The 17,771-nt window shown below is 36.5% G+C and overlaps 2 protein-coding genes across 4 annotated transcripts in view; one reads left to right on the plus strand and one right to left on the minus strand.

The window, feature by feature from the left end:
- Positions 1-12,201, minus strand: LOC131979934 (nucleolin-like). 2 transcript variants are annotated; one of them, XM_059344015.1, is made up of 15 exons: positions 12,061-12,201; positions 10,904-10,973; positions 9,819-9,929; positions 9,614-9,745; positions 8,776-8,841; positions 5,771-5,842; positions 5,564-5,687; positions 5,162-5,313; positions 4,848-4,977; positions 2,993-3,150; positions 2,777-2,909; positions 2,561-2,688; positions 1,923-2,049; positions 1,586-1,812; positions 1-347 (listed from the first exon to the last, which is right to left on the minus strand). In XM_059344015.1, exons 1-15 carry the CDS (start codon positions 12,073-12,075, stop codon positions 283-285), a joined length of 1,710 nt encoding a protein of 569 aa, XP_059199998.1. In that variant the 5' UTR covers positions 12,076-12,201; the 3' UTR covers positions 1-282. The 2 variants fall into 2 exon arrangements, with proteins under 2 accessions (XP_059199998.1, XP_059199999.1); XM_059344016.1 differs by lacking the exon at positions 10,904-10,973 and having other exon boundaries at positions 12,061-12,083.
- gk5 (glycerol kinase 5) overlaps positions 12,097-17,771 on the plus strand; it is a 17,305-nt gene continuing 11,630 nt past the window's right edge. Inside the window, exons 1-10 of one of the 2 annotated variants that reach the window (XM_059344019.1) lie at positions 12,201-12,333; positions 12,758-13,078; positions 13,175-13,268; positions 13,614-13,689; positions 13,838-13,931; positions 14,421-14,552; positions 14,676-14,751; positions 14,995-15,056; positions 15,152-15,225; positions 16,929-16,989. In XM_059344019.1, coding sequence (XP_059200002.1) covers positions 12,953-13,078; positions 13,175-13,268; positions 13,614-13,689; positions 13,838-13,931; positions 14,421-14,552; positions 14,676-14,751; positions 14,995-15,056; positions 15,152-15,225; positions 16,929-16,989 — 795 coding nt within the window. In that variant the 5' untranslated portion in view covers positions 12,201-12,333; positions 12,758-12,952. Of the gene's footprint in view, positions 13,079-13,174; positions 13,269-13,613; positions 13,690-13,837; positions 13,932-14,420; positions 14,553-14,675; positions 14,752-14,994; positions 15,057-15,151; positions 15,226-16,928; positions 16,990-17,771 lie in introns of both variants that reach the window. The other variant, XM_059344018.1, reaches the window with a different exon arrangement.

Consider the following 17,771-nt stretch of genomic DNA (forward strand, 5'->3'; position numbering starts at 1 on the left):
TGTGGTTTTAAAATATATTTATCCTCACATTAGGATTAGGTCCTTAATCATTTTCACTTTTCATCATATGTTTTCCATAACAATTATGGAATCAATGGTTTAAAGTACAAAACATGACAGCTAAAATCACAGTGTCACATCCTGCAAGCAGACAGTAATGAACACATGTTCACACCCTTGCACAGTCATCCAAACCCAACTTGTTAAGCTCATACATTTCAGCTCATTTTTGTTTTGTTTTTTTTTAAAAAGTGAGAAAAATCTCTATAACTTTTTCGCAGCTCAGTCTTTATTTTCCACTTCTTTAACAGCCTCCTGTGGTGTTGCTGCAGGGCCTTTACCTTTACCTAAAAAATAATAATAAAAGGAGAGGGAAAAAAGAAAGAAAATTAATAACAGTACAGTCAAAAGAAAATAGTATCTTAGAAATGGAGAGAATAACCTATAGAATCAGAATTTGAAAAATAATATTTGAAGCCATGGAATAAACGGATTTCATACGAGAATCACAATTAAATAATATTACACTATTTAGCCCTGAAATGTTTGTTTTTTTAGATGCAGTGTGCAGATATAGAAGTAGATTTATGTAGGTATGTATATATGGGATAGTCCTGTCTATGTACAATAAGTGCATATATTTACATGCGCCATCATATTAGTCTTTTTTTCTCCACCTTACCATTATTTTCTTTATTCATTTATCTACTTATGTACATTATTGTTTACTTTAATTTTACATGTGTAATTACTCACTATAAAAATATATAAACTTCCAAATGCTATGAGTATGAAGAACATGATATGTAAACAAATGCGTACATATTTGGTTTGCATTCGGTTCCACGTTTCTTTGTTTACATTTTTCACCGGCAACTTTTCAACCAATAATAAATAATAGAGTCAGTGGCGGTTCTACACAGGGGCCTCTAGGGGCCACTGCCCCTGTGAAGAGGCCCTTGGCCCCTGCTGTGGCACCTGCGTCAAATTAATAAAAAATAAAAAATCAATATATAACGATGAATGATGGTACAATTCTTACCTATTTCTTGTTCAAACAATATCTCATTGTACACAAATGAATGTGTATATAAATGTATAATAGTTTATTTATGCAATAAAAGCGTGTGTAAATAAAAAAAGATCATTCTCACTGTACAGCACTTTCAAATAAAAATAAAAAGTAATTGTGCACAAAAATGAGAAATGTCATTGTCGTACAAAAATAATTGTTATTGTTGGTAAGTCTCATTGTTTCATTCAATGTATTTGTATCTTTCAAATATACTTAAATGAGAATTGGAAATAAGCTAAAATAAAGGTTTTCATCTTTGTCGTTTTTTAATGTGCCCCTCTGATTAAACACTGGCCCCTCCTCGGCCCCCACAGTGAAACTGGTCTAGAACCGCCACTCGTGTGAGTAAATTTCCAGCCCTCCGCCTTTGTACACGCCCCTCTTCAAATCTTCAAACCAGACTAAATACAAATCGAACAAAATGTATCAAATTCACACAGATTCGGACTAACCAAACGGACTTGGGTTGTGAAAGCGCCCTTTAACATGCCAGTTAAACTCGAATGTTACCTTTCCTGTTGCGTTTCCTTCCTTTCCGTTTGCCTCCTCCGGCCGCCTCACCTGCCGGCTGTGCAGCAACAGGTGCCGGAGGTGTCTTGGTCGGACTTCCTGGACTTTTTTCGCTCTTGGCTTTTGCAAAAGCCACGGTCACCTGGCTGCCATCGATCTCACTGTCCTCCATGGCTTCTTTAGCAGCTTTGCAGTCGTCTTCACTCTCAAAGTCAACAAAACCATACCTGCGAACAATGTTAGACAAGTCAGTGTAAATCAGACCTCCAGAAAAACATCAAACACTTATATTAATTTTATAATTATGACGAGAAAAAGCAAGTTTTAGGCTAGCCACCCTTTTGAAACGCCGGTCTCTTTATTCACAATGACTCTGGCACTGGAAGCCCCCTCAAAAGCACTTTGGAGAGTTTCCACCGTCGTCTTCTCCGCGAGGCCCATCACGATCAGTGAGTTTGATAGGACTGAAGAAGGAAAAAGCAACCGAGTTATCACCATTTTTATTACTCATGACAAACCAACGTTAGAAAACACTTCAAATTTATGTTTTATCTACCAAATATCATGTTATACAGGTGCATTTCAAATTAGAATATCCTAGAAAAGTTTATTTATGTCAGTAACTAATTCAAAAAGTGGAAATAACACATTACATAGATCCATTACACACGGAATGAAACATGTCATGTATTAATTAATTTCATTTCTTCTACTTATGATTATGGCTTACATTTAATGAAGACCTAAAATTCAGTGTCTCAAAAAATTTTTATATTACAAAAGAACATTTTTAAAAATATGGAAATGTTGGCCTCTGGAAGTATGTCCATCTATATGACTCAATACTTGGTTGGGGCTATTTGACTTGAACTACTGGAAATGGACTTTTCCATCATATTCTGATGTATTGAGATGCACCTGTACATCATGACACCTAGATAACATAAACAATAGGACATAAACTATCTCACGTACATGTTGCAGACTCTGATTTTGCTTCACAGAATTGCACTCTGACCGGTTTGCTGCAGATTTTGATGTTTTTCGATGACTGCAGGGCCTTTTCAGCCTCTGCCACGGTTGCAAACTCGACAAAAGCAAACCTGCAGAGGATTAAAAATGTTTTCTCTGAGCATATTAAAATACTTTATTCTTCAGAAAAACAGATGAGGCCAGTGAAGATGTACGTACCCTCTTGATTTGCCTTGACTCTGAGGCACAGTGACACTAACAGCTTTCTGAAAGGCTTTCTTGATGTTTTCTTCTTTCACGCTGAAAGGTAATTTGCTCACAAATAAGATGTTATTTGGAGGCAACACCGCATCTGTGAGACAGAAGAGAGACCATCTGTCAACACACTAAGTCCACATTTAATGACAGTACATTTCTAATTGTGCAGTAATTTACCTTTTTTGTTATCCTTGTCCTCGTTTTTTTTGGTGACTATGGGCACATGTTTTGCTCCGACGTGGTCCACAATCAGAACACGGCCTTGGATTTTCACTTCTTGACGCTTCCTTACTTTTTCGGCAGCCTCTTTAGATTTAAACTCCACAAAGGCAATGCTGATAAAAAAATAAGGACATTTTATTCAGTATATATTAGATCCAAAAAAAAAAAAAATGCAATTTCTACTTTAATCAGAATGAGAGAAACTTTATTTCTCCCTGGGGGGAAATTCACGTAAGCCAGAGCAGCAGTTTACATGAAAGAACAGAACAGTAGAGGTGGGGGAAAAAATCGATACAGCATAATATCACGATATCTTGCGTGGCAATATTTTATCGATTCATGGCCGCCAAGTATCGTTATTTAGCGTTCCAGCAATATTTTCACTGTTTTTTTTTCGGAGGCCGTAGCTGGCTCACCTTTAGGAATATACTGGAGACACTGGTATCATATGAAACTAGAAGATCTAAGGAATCTATAGGCACCATGTCAGGATATCGTGTCAGGAAGCTGTCGAAGTAATGCTACAAAGCTTGGCTTTTTTTATGTTTCATTCAAAAAAATTCACAGCAGTGAAGCTTAAAGTTGAGGAAAGTATGAGAAAATGCTGCCGTTGTTGTCGTCCATACTTGTGCATCTCAATAAATTAGAATATCATAGAGAGTTTATTTATGTCAGTAATTCAATTCAAAATTATCTGTTATATAGATCCATTACACACAGAATGAAACATTTCATGTCTTAATTTATTTAATTTCTTGTAATTATAATGATTATGGCTTTCATTTAATGGAGACCTAAAATTCAATGTCTCAAAAAAAATAATAATATTACAAAAGACCAATTTTAAAAAGTATGTTTAATATGGAAATGTTGGCCCCTGAAAAGTATGTCCATCTATATGACTCAATACTTGGTTGGGGCTATTTGACGAACTACTGGAAATACACTTTTCCATCATATTCTAATGTACTGAGATGCACCCATACATGTTTGATATCAGTTCAGTTCAGTTTGACTGAATACTTTGTTGGTCAGTCTGTGGGTTTGACTCTCATTGTGGAGAAATAAAAAGAATGAAGTGAGATGAATAGACTGAGTTTTCACATATTTGACAAAACAATTCTTGATTGAATTTAATTCTGGGGACAGAAAATGCAATTAAACAGTTAAATCGCAATATATTGTATCCCAATACTCACCATATCGCAAAATGCTTAAAAATCACAATAATATCGTATCGTGACTCAAGTATCCTCAGTCCTTTTTTTTGAGAATTGGTGGTTGTGGGCAGTGGATGTTTAGGGGGAGATAGCAGGTCAACAATAAATGCTACATGGTGAACATCATCTGAAAGCTGTGAACCTGAAGATTAATTTGAGATGCAGCTCAGCACTGTGTGTCAAGTTGTTCTGGTCAAAAATATCTAATAAAAAATGACTTAATTAATTAATTAATTATTTACCCAGTTTATGTCATTTAAAGCCTGTTTAGGGACCCCAGTATGCAAAAATAATGAAAGTTGGTACATGAGAAAAACGATGTGATTTTCGCCTTAAACTGCATGTTATCAGCATAAAAGTAGGAATGTGTGTGAAGAGGAGATTTGTGGGAACACAGAGCCTGTTTTACTTCAGATAGCATGATGCTTTGGGTCCATAGAATCCTTAGATCGCATAGTTTCATATAATATCAGTACCTTCAGTATACTCCTAAAATTGAGCCCACTGCGCCCTCCAGAAGTATAAAAGACGGGTTCACCAGCGGGACCTCTGACATTAAGTAGTTAATGCAGGGTTTTTTAAACTCTCACCCTTTCTCCGGGCCTTCAGTTCCTCCAGGGAACCGAACGTTGACGGCCTTGGCGAAGATTTTCAAAATGTCTTGTTTAGTTGCGTTGTACGGGACGTTCTTCAGGAACAAGCATTTTTCATCTTTGGCAGCTAAACACAGGACAGTACTCACATCAGACACTCAATTTATATCAACCTCCTTGGACTTTATGTTTCACATCCCCAGATCATCACATCATAAATCCATTATTTTAGCAGGTAATGAAGAACAACCAAACTTCACTCCACTATCTCAAATGGCAAGTAAAGTGTGATAAAGCTTATATTTAGTTACCTTTTTTGTTCTTTGCTGAAACTTTCACCGTTTCCTCGCTTTTGACCTTTGCCTTGGCGATCTTCATCGGCTTATCATGGATCATTCCTCCATTTAACGTCAAGCCTTTGGTCAGGTCCATCTCTGAGGCCAAATCTATAAAGGCGTGTTTTCTACAGCAGCAAAACATTTCTTTTGAGTTAATTTACCACCAATACTAATCCCGTGGATGAAACAAACAATATCTAATGTTCCTACTAAAGCAACCCGACAGTGAGAGATGAGATATAACTTTATTTATCCCGAAGGAAATTCTAGTTCCAGATTGCTTCAAAGCCTCCAAAACAATTACAAAAACAATCACAATATAGGATATTATAAGAAAAACAATGAACAAAAATGTCCGTTTTACAGCATACTCACTTGGACCGGGCCAATCTGATGTCCTGAAACAGCAGACTTTGTTTCATGAAGTAATTTGCCAATGACTCTTTGACTTCATCAGATTTTTTTGAGTTGTTCAGGTTGCCAACAAAAAGACAAAAACCTGAAACAAAATGAGTGAGTATGATGTGTGAGGGCGAGAATATTTAGCACCTTAAAGAAAAAAAACGTATATATATTTCTTACCATCATTGATGAGTTTAGTTTTCTTTGCTGGGCTGGTCTCGGCAGCAGAGATCGCCTTTCTTTTCCCTTTCACTGCAAACAAAAGATGAGATACAGTGAGAAAAAGCAGCGGACTCTGTAGGATCTGTGGTCTCTCCTAAGAGTTTTTGGTCCTACATAGTTAAAGCTTTTTCAAGATTTTAATAAATCATTAGTCATCTACCACATTGATCCCTTTGCCCCTGAAATTACTTTTACAAAAAACTCAGGTAAATACTGCCTCACATAGGATGAAACATATTTACAGCAGCATTTACAGTAATATTAACAATAATAATAACAATAATGATAATAATAATTCATTTTATTTATAATGTACTTTACATTAAAGGAAATATCAAAGTGCTACAGTTTAAAAGTACAACGGTCTAATTACAAAAAGGATAAAAACAGCTAAAAACAGAAAAATAGAATACATATAAACATACATAAACACCTAAACAACATCTAAAAACCCATCTGGGTGGGAAGAACCAAAGGTTTTGCTGAGAAGGAAAGTTTTTAGACCTTTGTGCTTCAAAGATTGTGATAGTTTTTAGGCAAATTGGTTGAAATAACTTGTTTAGGTCTAAATATATATAAATAAAGCAGTGTGGATGAAGTTTCAACGGTTATAGGAGGAGAAAACTATTAAAAGTCAGTGACTTTGGCTCCAAAAGCCATCTTGTTTTTTTAAAGATATTTTTTGGGCATTTTCAACGATGCCTCTATGGTACGCACTCTACCAGGTGTGCCACCCCAAAAGCCATCATTAATAAAAGAATTATTTCTGGTACAGTTTGGTAAAACATTGTAAGCAGTAGAAAGATACTACAATCACCCCAGAAAAAAGCACTACAGCTCTACAGGAGAGGACACAATTTGTTGGAGACTTTGTGGAAGCCAGGATGCCGATCATTGGCATATATTCTGCGAAAGTCCAGTCATTTCTGGTTAGACATTCACAAAACAGGCATTTTTCATATGAAAGTACCCCTTCAGTTTTATGGCACTTTTACGGTGGAATTTCATCCACGTTACTTCAATGAATATTTATTTGGAGTCCTGATATCAGCCTGAAAACAGCCCATTCACTCATTCATTCATTCTGAACCCCCACAAAAGAGAAACAGACAGATACAGGGAACGAGATTTAGGAAATGGGGAAACAAAATTCCTTTTCACTCAGCCTACAAACGAACAGGTTTACTGAGTTATGGTCACAATGGGTTTCTTATATATGGCAGACACAGATCCTTAACAGATCCTTTTTTGTTGCTGTTTATAATATGAAAATATATAGAAAAGGGATCTCCTAACCCCCTTTTGTTTGTGTTTTTCTTGAGAATTATAGTTTGATAACCAGCTGGACTGTCTCCCAACAAGTTTATGTACTTCTTTGTTACGATACATCCCTTTTCAAGTCATGCTGTTAATTTACTGTCCCTCTCTAATGCTCTATGTAACCGTAAAGCTATTTCTGTGTGGCTGGTGAAATATTCTCGACTATCCTCTAAATAAAAAAATAAAAAAAGAATTATACTAAAATGTTTAGGTTCCAATTTTAAATGTGTTGCTATAGTGCCACAGGGAGGAGATTCATCCCCATTACACATCATTTGAGTCCAAAACAGACCACTGTGAAGAAGAAGAATAGAACAGCAGTAAAAAGAGAAAAGAACTACAGGCAATCATCTGTTCACCGCCGTCAGTTTCATTTTTTTTTTTTAAGATTATTTTTTAGGCATTTTTATGCTTTATTGAAGGTGACAGAGTGAAAGGGGGTGACAGAGGGGAAGACATGCGGCAAAGGGAGCTCAGGCCGGATTCGAACCCGGCTCAGTTTCATTTTTAACATCATGATTCACGTCTTCCTCATTCTTCTTCTCTGAGGTCACTGTTACAGTGGCTTCATCTTCAGCGTCATTCTCAGACTCTAAAGAGGAAGCCCCATTACTGGCACCGCTTTGAATTTCACAGAAACTCAACTTTAGCCCTGATTTTCCATTTGCCAACAGCTTTAGGAGCTCCTCTAGAGAAGCCCCAGATCAGAGGCGAATCAGCGTTGGCTCAGTGCTCACAAATCAGATCGATCGATATTTTTGAACTGTTCAAAAACACGAGCCAAGAGGCCAGCAGGCTCCGGACCTGCCAGGAAGTCGGCAGGGAGTTACAGACGATGAGAGCGTAACACACAGGTTCAGGGGGAAACCTTAAATGAGGAGTCACTTGTTACAACAGGACCTTTACTGTATGTGTTGCATTTGCAACGCGAACAAAGTTGTTGTTGTTGCATCTACAAGAAACAGGCAACAGTAAAGGCGTGTCAACGTTTTGTGGCAAGAGTGCCAATGAAAACATTAACAAGCATGACTACAAGGGAAGTTCCACATATTACTTGAACAAAAAATGCTGTCTTGTGCACGGCATTACATCGAGGAGACGAGTGAGAGGAGGATGTTAGCCAACTCAAATCCATCATGGACAACACCTCTCACCCCCTCCATGATAAATATAATTATTCAATTAAACAAATTATAATTAAATAGGACATAAATGTATCAGGAATTCATTTCATTAATTTTACTGTAAAATAGAAAAACAGAAACCCCTTTTCAGCTTTGTGAGGGGGCATTTTGTGGCGTCTTCTCTTCTTTTTGTTGTTGTTTTTTCAACACAAACCTCTGCACACACTAGAGCAGCTGTAGCCAAAAGCTGCTTCTCCTTCATTTTGTAAGTTTTTACTAAGAGCACGATGGGGGGAAAATTGCACGGTAGGAGAAAAATGCTAAAAGAATCTAGTTGTAGTTTCGTAAATAGTTACCCTGCAAGATTCACAGTCTGTCTAAAATCTCAGTCTGAGACTCTAAACTCTTGTCTTTAGATGTGAGCAGGTGTGAGCTGATAGTTTTCCGGGAGTATTTTCCAAATCTTTTCAAAGTCTTCTGATGTATAGGTAGCATAAGACAGATTTGTATTCGCAGTACCTCCAGATTCCTGAATGTCTTGCTTCATCTTTGTCTCCGCTCCCTCACTGGTGTCGTCTGCATCAGCTGAGGAGATGATGAAGAGAAAAAAGTAAATGATTAGATTTAACGACTAAAAGTCAGTAACAACACTTTTATTGCCTGCTCCATTCAAGCTCAAAGAGTGTTTCCCACTTAAGACAGATGTTTAGGTGGAGAATCACTTTAAAATTGGCCTCTTTGGTCCACACACACAAAAAACAAACATATATACTAGTTATTGTGAAGATATGGTATTTTTTACAAAACTAGAAGCATCTTTAAGATACAAAACAAAGATTAGAGCTTTAATCAGGCTCTCTGCAGGTTTCAACAAGTCAAATTTAAGACTTTAAGATCATAATGAATACAAGTTAAGACCCATTTCACATCCATACTGGCAAAAAAGTACAAAAGACATGAAGGAAAATCGGAGGATCGGAATTACTTGCAAAGTATATGAATTTATTCACAGCTCAAATTCTGACCGGGCTGCACAGGTACTTAGTTCTGATTTTTTTGTTATGTTATTGAGTCCTCAAAATTTAAAACATTTAAAAGTGATACTAAGGTTTATGCATTTGATTTAAATAAAATGTAATGTTAATACATTTTTAAGTCCTTTCAAAATCATACTTAAAACTTTTTATGAAATTGTAAGAGATTTTAAGCATTTTAAGGCCTTAAATTAAAACCTTAAATTGAAAAGACTTTTGAAGACCCCGTTGATACCCTGTGAAAAGTTAATGATGTTTCAATGGAGGACAAATGTCTAAAAAGTGATGCAACAGTAACGTAGGATTCTTGCAAACATCCTCACCGGTATCAATCATCTGATCATTTGCGTTTGTCCCATTTTCTGAATCATCAACTTCCTCATTCTTCTTGTCCCAAGACACAGTCACAGTGGTTGTACTTCCCTTCACTTCAATGACAGCGTCCATCTGAGAATCTAAGGATGTAGCTTTGTTATGGCACAGCTCAGAAGCTTCAATTAGACATCATGTTTCATGCATCTGCAGTACCTTCTTCATCTGGGTTCTCCTTGAGAGCTTCCTCCTCCTGTTTCATCTCTGTGCTCTCAGAGGGAGAATCCTCCTCTGTTCCGGCTATTTGTTTGCTTGAAGAGACAGCCTCTGAAATAATCAATACTTGTGTTTTAATATACCATATACTAATTATTTCATGTTACTGTCATTATTAAGTCAGTCATGTTGTAATCCAAGTCTAAAGTAGCTATTAGGAACTTTAATTTTGTGTTGACTTTGGCGTCTGAGGACAAGAATTAGTGTGTCCATGAGCACCAGAATGCTCAAAATTCTCATTTTACTGCCGCAAGTTCCAACAGTCTGCCCTACTCAGTCCTGGTTCTGATTCTTCTGTATCCCTTTGTGCAGCAGGAAACAGCTTGGGCCTCCAGCAGCGTGCGGTCAGTGCTGGCTCCCACTTAAGTCCTTTACATACTCCACAAGAACAGAAAAATGTGTTCTTGTTCTTGAGAACAAGAATGAGAAAAAAGTTATTTCTGGTCAGGACATTTCATAGTTCACGAGAAACTCCACCACAGAACTCCTGGGAAGTCGTCACAGGGCCCTCCCACTGCAGCACACGTCTCGTTCAAATTCAAATTTCTGACCAATCACACAATAGTTCTTGGACACCACACAAGAACAATCTTCTGCCCAGATGTGTCAAGAACGGAGAAATGTGTTCTCTCTCCCAGGGCTTCAAGAACAAAATGACATCATTTTGTTCTTGAAGCCCTGGAAGAGAGAACAAATGTATCCGTTCTTGCAGAGTATGTTTTAGCCTTAACTGTGCAAAGCAGCGGGGCGAAGCTCTGAAGATGAAGCTCTCCACCTCCTGCAACAGCTCCAATGCCTTGCAACAGAGCTCAGACTGCAGTGGTCGCTGCCAGAGGCCCCTAGGGACTGTGAGCTTAAAAAGGTTCTGGTGAAACCTGCATGATTTCGTCAGAATCCGAAAAGCCAATATTCTCGCTAATGGTCTTGCTTGCTTATGAAAGTCACATATAGACTTTAATATTAAATTGAGTGTTTGATAACCAGTTAGTAGTTCCTTGTAGTGCCTCTTAAATTACATGACTTGCCAATTTTGTCCTCTTCTTCTAAAACTTCATTGGGGACAACTTTGCTCTGTCTTTTACTCCGTCTTGCAGCCTGAAAAAACACCAAAAAACATTAAATTACGATCCTGTGTAACTGCATGTACTGCATGTAAAACTGGAACCACAATTATTTCTAATGTTGATTACTTTTGACAACTGTAAAGATTTATTATAAACATTATGCTTTACATCATTTCATACATGTCCATAACCATCTCCATAATCTAAATGTGATATCTTCCAAAAGCTGGTGTTCAAATTACGCTTCTGTAGTAAAGCCTAGGGCTTGGCAATATCTTTTTAAATGTGATATGGAATTAGACCATATCACATATACTGATATAGTTCCTTTTTGTATTATTTCTTTATATAAATATATATATATATATATATATATATATATATATATATATATATATATAAATGCTGCCCTTACTAGGGTTTGTCATATTTAGTTATTTTGTAATGTTCATTATTCTTTTCTCATAAATATATTAATTTCAGAAAAAGATTGGCCTATTTTTAAACAGTTGTTATACTCCTGTTGTTATATAGTATTTATGTTAATTTTAAAAAACGGTTTCAATAAAAGTACTTGTGACATGTCCTATTTAACTTTGACTAAACATTTGCTCTCAGTTTGCGATAAAAATATGGGAATATATATATATCGTATATTCTGCCTAAATATATCAGGATATGATCGGGATATTTAAACCAGTAAAACCCTTGATAACTAACTAAAATATTTAATTGCTAGTCAGATCTGATGCCAATTTGTCATGCATGTCAACCGACAAATGAAGTATCAGAATCAGAAATACTTTATTTATCCCTGGGGGGAGGGGGGGCTTTTTGTAGTCAATAATACCAATAATTCGCCCCTTCGAGACAGTTAAATGTCATAACCTAACTAATTGTAATACATGACTAAGCTCCCATTTTAAAAAACGAACTGACAGGCAGTCCAGCTTGTGTTAACTTGAAACAGCGCTTGTAGGTCTGTGGTCATTCCAGCTAACCAACTGTTAGCTTGTTGGTCTGCAGCTAATAAGAACAAACATCGGATAGCTTGACACGATGTACTTAATGCACGCTGAAGCATGATAAATATCAATGTAAAGTAGTGTAACTCTTACGTCCGTCTTCGCCATGTTTTGTCACAACTCCGCAGATCACAGTCTGATACAGCTATCTGTTGCAGGTGAGTACACGTGTGTTGGGCTAAAAACACAGCGACACATGCGACTGATTCAAACTACACACTGCGCATGCGTGTCCTGTACTACGGGTGCCCACAGGAACTCCAGTTGTTTTGCGTTTCGAAGACAACAACTTTCTACAGCAAGACTTTCCCCGCCTGACTACACTCCAGTCAGTGTATGGACTTCACTGATATGAGCACATATTGGGTAATACTGAACAACACTAAACTTAAATAACATAAAAGCATGTTTGGGAATGTTTTTTCGAAGCAACTAACCGCTCAAATATTATTTCTGACAGCTAGCTAAGTAACGTTAGCTAATTAGCTTAACTAACGTTAGACTCTTGAGTAGGGGAACTCCTACTGCAGCTATGATATGTATTTCTCCCTGAAGGCATAGAAACTTACTTGAATATATGCCAATATGGTTCCCAGATGAACTGATTCTCCTTAACGTTGTGTGTTTTGCTACTTGGATTACTTTCTCTTTCTTTTTCCTTGTTATACGTATTTAATCTGCATTGTAGAAGGAAACCTGAGAGATAAGACGTCCATGCCAACACTGTTTCTCTGTGATTATTGTACACATGACCTCACGTAACCTGAAACTTGGGTCATGATTCAAACAGGTAGAACTGGAACTGGATTTAGACGAACCCGCGACGGTCCGAAGGTTGTGTTTCAGCCTCAACACGAAAACTCACCCGGTGCAGATAAGGTATCAGGTCAGGTGATGTATGCTGGCTATACACAAGACCTATATAAGTTGACCATGCAGGACGTGGTGGGACTGATTTGAGCAACAGCAGGACAAGCTTAATATAATGGGGAGTCAGAGGAATGGGTTCAAGAAAGAAAGCTTTATTCTGTCGGTGGATGTCGGGACAACATCAATCAGATGCCACGTTTATGACAAGGAGGCAAAAATCCGAGGAGCATGCACCACCAAGGTATTCATCTCCCCCTCGCTGCCCTTTTTGGCTCTAATGCAACAAATACTAAATTATTAATTTGGCTGATCATTTTGTTTCTCTTTCTGTTGTCAGGTTGTTCCCTTGTATCCAGAGACAGGACATGTGGAGATTGACCCAGATGCATTATGGAAAGGGTTTATCAGTGTGGTCAAAGGAGCTGTGGAAGGTATAGTTGCATCATAACTTGTTGCTACACAAATTCCAGGAATTTAGAGTGGCTATGACTCATTTTACATAGTTATATGCACACCGTTTGACTTGTGCATGTTTGATGTGACACATCAATTATTAATGCTATAAGTGTTTGTTGGGTTTTGCGAGTTCATGATAAGAAACATTTTTTGTTTGTTTGTTTTTAATGTTACTTGGATAACACCATTTGAAACCCTACTTTGGGCTCTGGAAAATTACACAGAGCATGTTTTATCATTTTCTGACTCTTTTTTATTTAACAGAACAACAAATCGATTGACTGTGTGCATGTGCCTGTTCTGCTTTACTCATAATATAGATGCAGGAGTGCAAATGTGTCAGATAGAAGGCCTGGGCATCTCCACACAACGAGGCACCTTTACTACATGGGACAGGTAAAATTATAATTAATCAAATTGCTTTAAAAAAATGTTTATTAAAAAATCATGAAGAGGACAGCTGTAACAAACCTGTATACTGTTGTACAGTTCTTTACCATCCTGGCTCCATCTCAGGTTTGCTTCCTCTCTTTCACTTCGGCAGGAAAACTGGGGTTCCTTTCCACAACTTCATTAGCTGGCAGGATCAGAGGGCTGCAGACCTGGTGAAGTCCTGGAACAGTTCCTGCACAATGAAGGTGAGCTCTACTGCCTCTTTTGTACTTTTAGTAAATGTGTTTGTAAAGTACAGGTGCATTTCAATAAATAGAATATGATGGAAAAGTCAATTTCCAGTAGTTCAAGTCAAATAGACCCAACCAAGTATTGAGTCCATAAAGATGGATAAACTTTTCAGAGGCCAACAATTCCATATTAAACATATATTTTAAAATCGGTCTTTTGTAATATTAAACTTAAAAAAAAAAATTAAGACATGGAATGTTTCATTCTGTGTGTAATGTATCTATATAATGTGTAATTTCCACTTTTTTAAATTTAATTACTGACATAAATAAACTTTTCTATGATATTCTAATTGATTAAGATGCACCTGTAAAGACAAGAGATTATAATATACTAGAACTTTTAAATTATTTCAGTGCAGCCTTCTTAAAAAATATAGTTTGACAATGACTGCTGGATATTGTGTTACTTCATACTATATTACTTTTGTTTTTTTACTATAGGCGATGCGTGGCGTGACGAAGGTTCTCTACTTCATGACCCGGCAGAAGCGGTTTCTTGCAGCAAGTCTTATTGTCCTTTCCACGCAACATGTCTCAATACGCCTCTCATGGGCCTTATCGCACTATAAACAGGTTTGTTTGCATGTGTGTGTAGGCTGACAGCAAACAGGAAGAGGCTGTATTAAATTACAATCACATTCCTCACTTGTTTAATTCCTCTTTTCAGCCCCAACATGGTTTGGTTTTGTTTTTCAGGTTCAACAAGCAATAGCTGAAGATAATTGCTGCTTTGGAACTATTGACACCTGGCTCCTTTTCAATCTCACGAAAGGTGGGTGTGGTGTCTTTATGAACAGTAAAGGTATTGTATAATTTTTTCAGTGGAATGCATCTCGTATTCTCTAACAAAATGTTAAGCTTTGAGAGAATGTTGCGTTTTAATCCAATTGCATCACTGATTAATGTTTGAGCTAACTCCTGTGGGACAGGAGGAGTTGGAAAAATGAAAAGTTTTTTTATAGACCTTTTGGAAAGGGATATTCCTGATTCATTCTTGTCACCAAATCTGTTTCAGGTCAGGTCCATGTCACAGACTACTCTAATGCCAGTTCAACGGGATTGTTCGACTCCTATCAGGTCTGGTGTATTCCATGTTTATTTACAGTTAATTTCGTGAGGTTTGTTTTCTTAGTTTTTTTTAATATCACTGTAATATTCTTCTTCTTTCACAGATGTGCTGGAGTGGGTTAATCGGCAAGCTCTTATCTCTGCCTCTCTCTATTTTACCCAAAGTGGAAAACACAGGGTGAGTCAATCTTTTCCTGCAAATTGACACTTGTCCTGTCAGTAAAGTATTTTAAAGGTGGAGTCGGCAATTCTAATCCTTTAATTACTCTTTTGATCAAATTCAGTGAATATTGCCTCACAGTCTGCTTGCTGTTTATTCTGTGTACACACTGAAAAGCAATTTCATACACAAGCCTGGATCAATAGATGGGCAACAACCAAAATGGCTCAGAGTGAACCACAAAATACTGTTGTTGTTTTCAGGTCTTTTTCTGCTATTTCTCTGAAACACTTTAAACTTTGACCTTTTAAGGCCTCTAATGCGAAATCCCCCTCATTTGAACTGCTCATAACTCTACATGCGTCTTGTGACAAGAGCTCCTAAATTAAGATTTCCTTTATTATTCCCACAGCAGGGAAATTTCAAGAGTCAACAGCAGCAAAGTGGATAGAAAAAAACAATAAATAGTTAACAGCAGTATAAACTAGAAATAAAAGAGAGGTATTAGTAAATAAACAAGTACAAATTTAATAAAGTGTTAAAAAATGTACAATACAAACAAGTAGAAATATAAAAAGTATTAACAATTAAAACAAAAATAAAATAAAAACATTAGGAACATTATATACACTGTAGACAGAGTCAGCAGTTGGATATGGGCCGTTTTACAGAGAATATTGCACATATATATAAATGAATTATATAAATACATACTTTTGTATTATCAGAGTATCCACAGGGTTTTAAAAATTCTAAAATCCAATAATTTGAATATGTCTAAAATTTTCTTAAAATGTCTTAAATACGATTTTGAAAGTTTTTGTTTTTCTTGCTTTTATTTAAAAACAAACGCATAAACTGTCTCACTTTGAATTGTTTCGATTTTTGAGGACGCTATAACATAACTACAAAACAGAACTAAGTACCTGTGCAGCCCGGTAACAATTTGAGCTGTGAATAAATTAATGTACTTTGCAAGTAATTCCCGTCCTCCGTTTTTCCTTCATGTCTTTGGTACTTTTTTGCCAGTATGGATGTGAAATGGGTCTTAAATTGTAAATCTTCATTGTGGTCTTAAAAAAGTCTTTAAAAGTCTCAAATTTGACTTGTTGAAAGCTGCAGAGACCCTGATTTCAGCTGTAATCTTAGTCTTTATGTTTTGTATCTTAAAGATGCTTCTAGTTCTGTAAATAGTAGTTATTGTATGTGTTGCTGCAGGCCATACCTTCACAATAACTATTATAGACGTTTGTTTTTTGGAAATGGGTCTTAAATTGTATTTATTATGGTCTTAAAAAAGTCTTAAAACGTCTTAAATTTGACTTGTTGAAACCTGCAGAGACCCTGATTAAGATCTCACAAGCACAAGAATATGTAACTTTTTAAAAATTCCATCATATGCCCTTTGCACATGTACCAGCGTTGTGGTTGTCTGCCAGACGCTGTCATTAATTTACTTTTCATCCAATTTTTTTTTATCAGTTTTTATCCTGCTTCTCTGAGCAGAGAATATGTGTACTTTAAAAGTGGTTGTAGTTAGTAGTAGTACCCTCTAAATGTTTCTCCTACTGTCTGCTGTCCTGTAATCCCACTAACTTGAAAAATGCAACCAAAAAAACAAAGGAATGCATTTACTAAAAACACTGAATATAAGTATTATTATTGTGTTATGATTATGGTTGAAGAGTGTGAGATGATGCTTTGCCTCTGGTTTCTCCCAGCCATTACTTTGGATCCACTGACCCGTCCATCTTCGGAGTCTCCATCCCCATCCTGTCAGTGGTGAGTTGTCAACATCTGTGGTGCCACACATTGATCGCAACCTTTCGATTCCATTTATGGCAGCTTGTCCATGTCACCACTATTATGTTGTAAAAACTCAATTGAGCTAATTAATGTTGTCAATCATCAGCTAGGAACATATCAGGAGGATAACGTAATAGATACGTGGAATTCCTGGTAGAGAGATTCCCTGATTTGAATTATAAGGTATTGAAACTTAAACCTTTTTATAAACTTTGACTCCTAAACGCCAAGTTAGGTCCCCTCATGTTTTATTCATTGTGGACCTCATTTTCACTTCAATCTACAGGTACATGTCAAAAAATTAGAATATTGGGAAAAAGTTCAATGTTTTTTGTCAATTATTTCAGAAAGTGAAACTCGTATATTATATAGATTCATTACACATAGAGTGAAATATTTCAAGCCTGTATTTCTTGTAATTTTGATGATTCTGGCTTACTGATAATGAAAACACAAAACTCAGTGTCTCAGAAAATTAGAATATTACATAAGATCAATTTAAAAATATATATATATTTTAAACACAAATGTCATGCTTCAGTTTTAAAAATCAGTTTTAAAACGTTTATTCACTGAAAATAAAATATAAAAGCTGAAAGAAGACAGTAACATTGTAGTTACCGCACTCTGTTTTGAGAGTGCAGTAACTACATTTTGGGGTTCAAAGGTCAAATAAATCGTCATGATTTTTTAGCATATAAATTTCATCATCAATTCATGTAGAAATAAGTGTCTTATCACTTACTTACCTAAAACCC

This window comes from Centropristis striata, chromosome 11 (assembly GCF_030273125.1).
Source record: "Centropristis striata isolate RG_2023a ecotype Rhode Island chromosome 11, C.striata_1.0, whole genome shotgun sequence".
In the NCBI taxonomy this organism is placed as follows: Eukaryota; Metazoa; Chordata; class Actinopteri; order Perciformes; family Serranidae; genus Centropristis; species Centropristis striata.

What these genes read in the sequence shown, in the direction of transcription:
- LOC131979934 (XM_059344015.1), bottom strand. An exon ending in AACTAAACTCATCAATGATG is followed by an intron (nt 5,688 to 5,770) that starts GTAAGAAATATA and finishes ATTTTGTTTCAG; the next exon opens with GTTTTTGTCTTTTTGTTGGC. An exon ending in GAGACCGGCGTTTCAAAAGG is followed by an intron (nt 1,813 to 1,922) that starts GTGGCTAGCCTA and finishes CATTGTTCGCAG; the next exon opens with GTATGGTTTTGTTGACTTTG.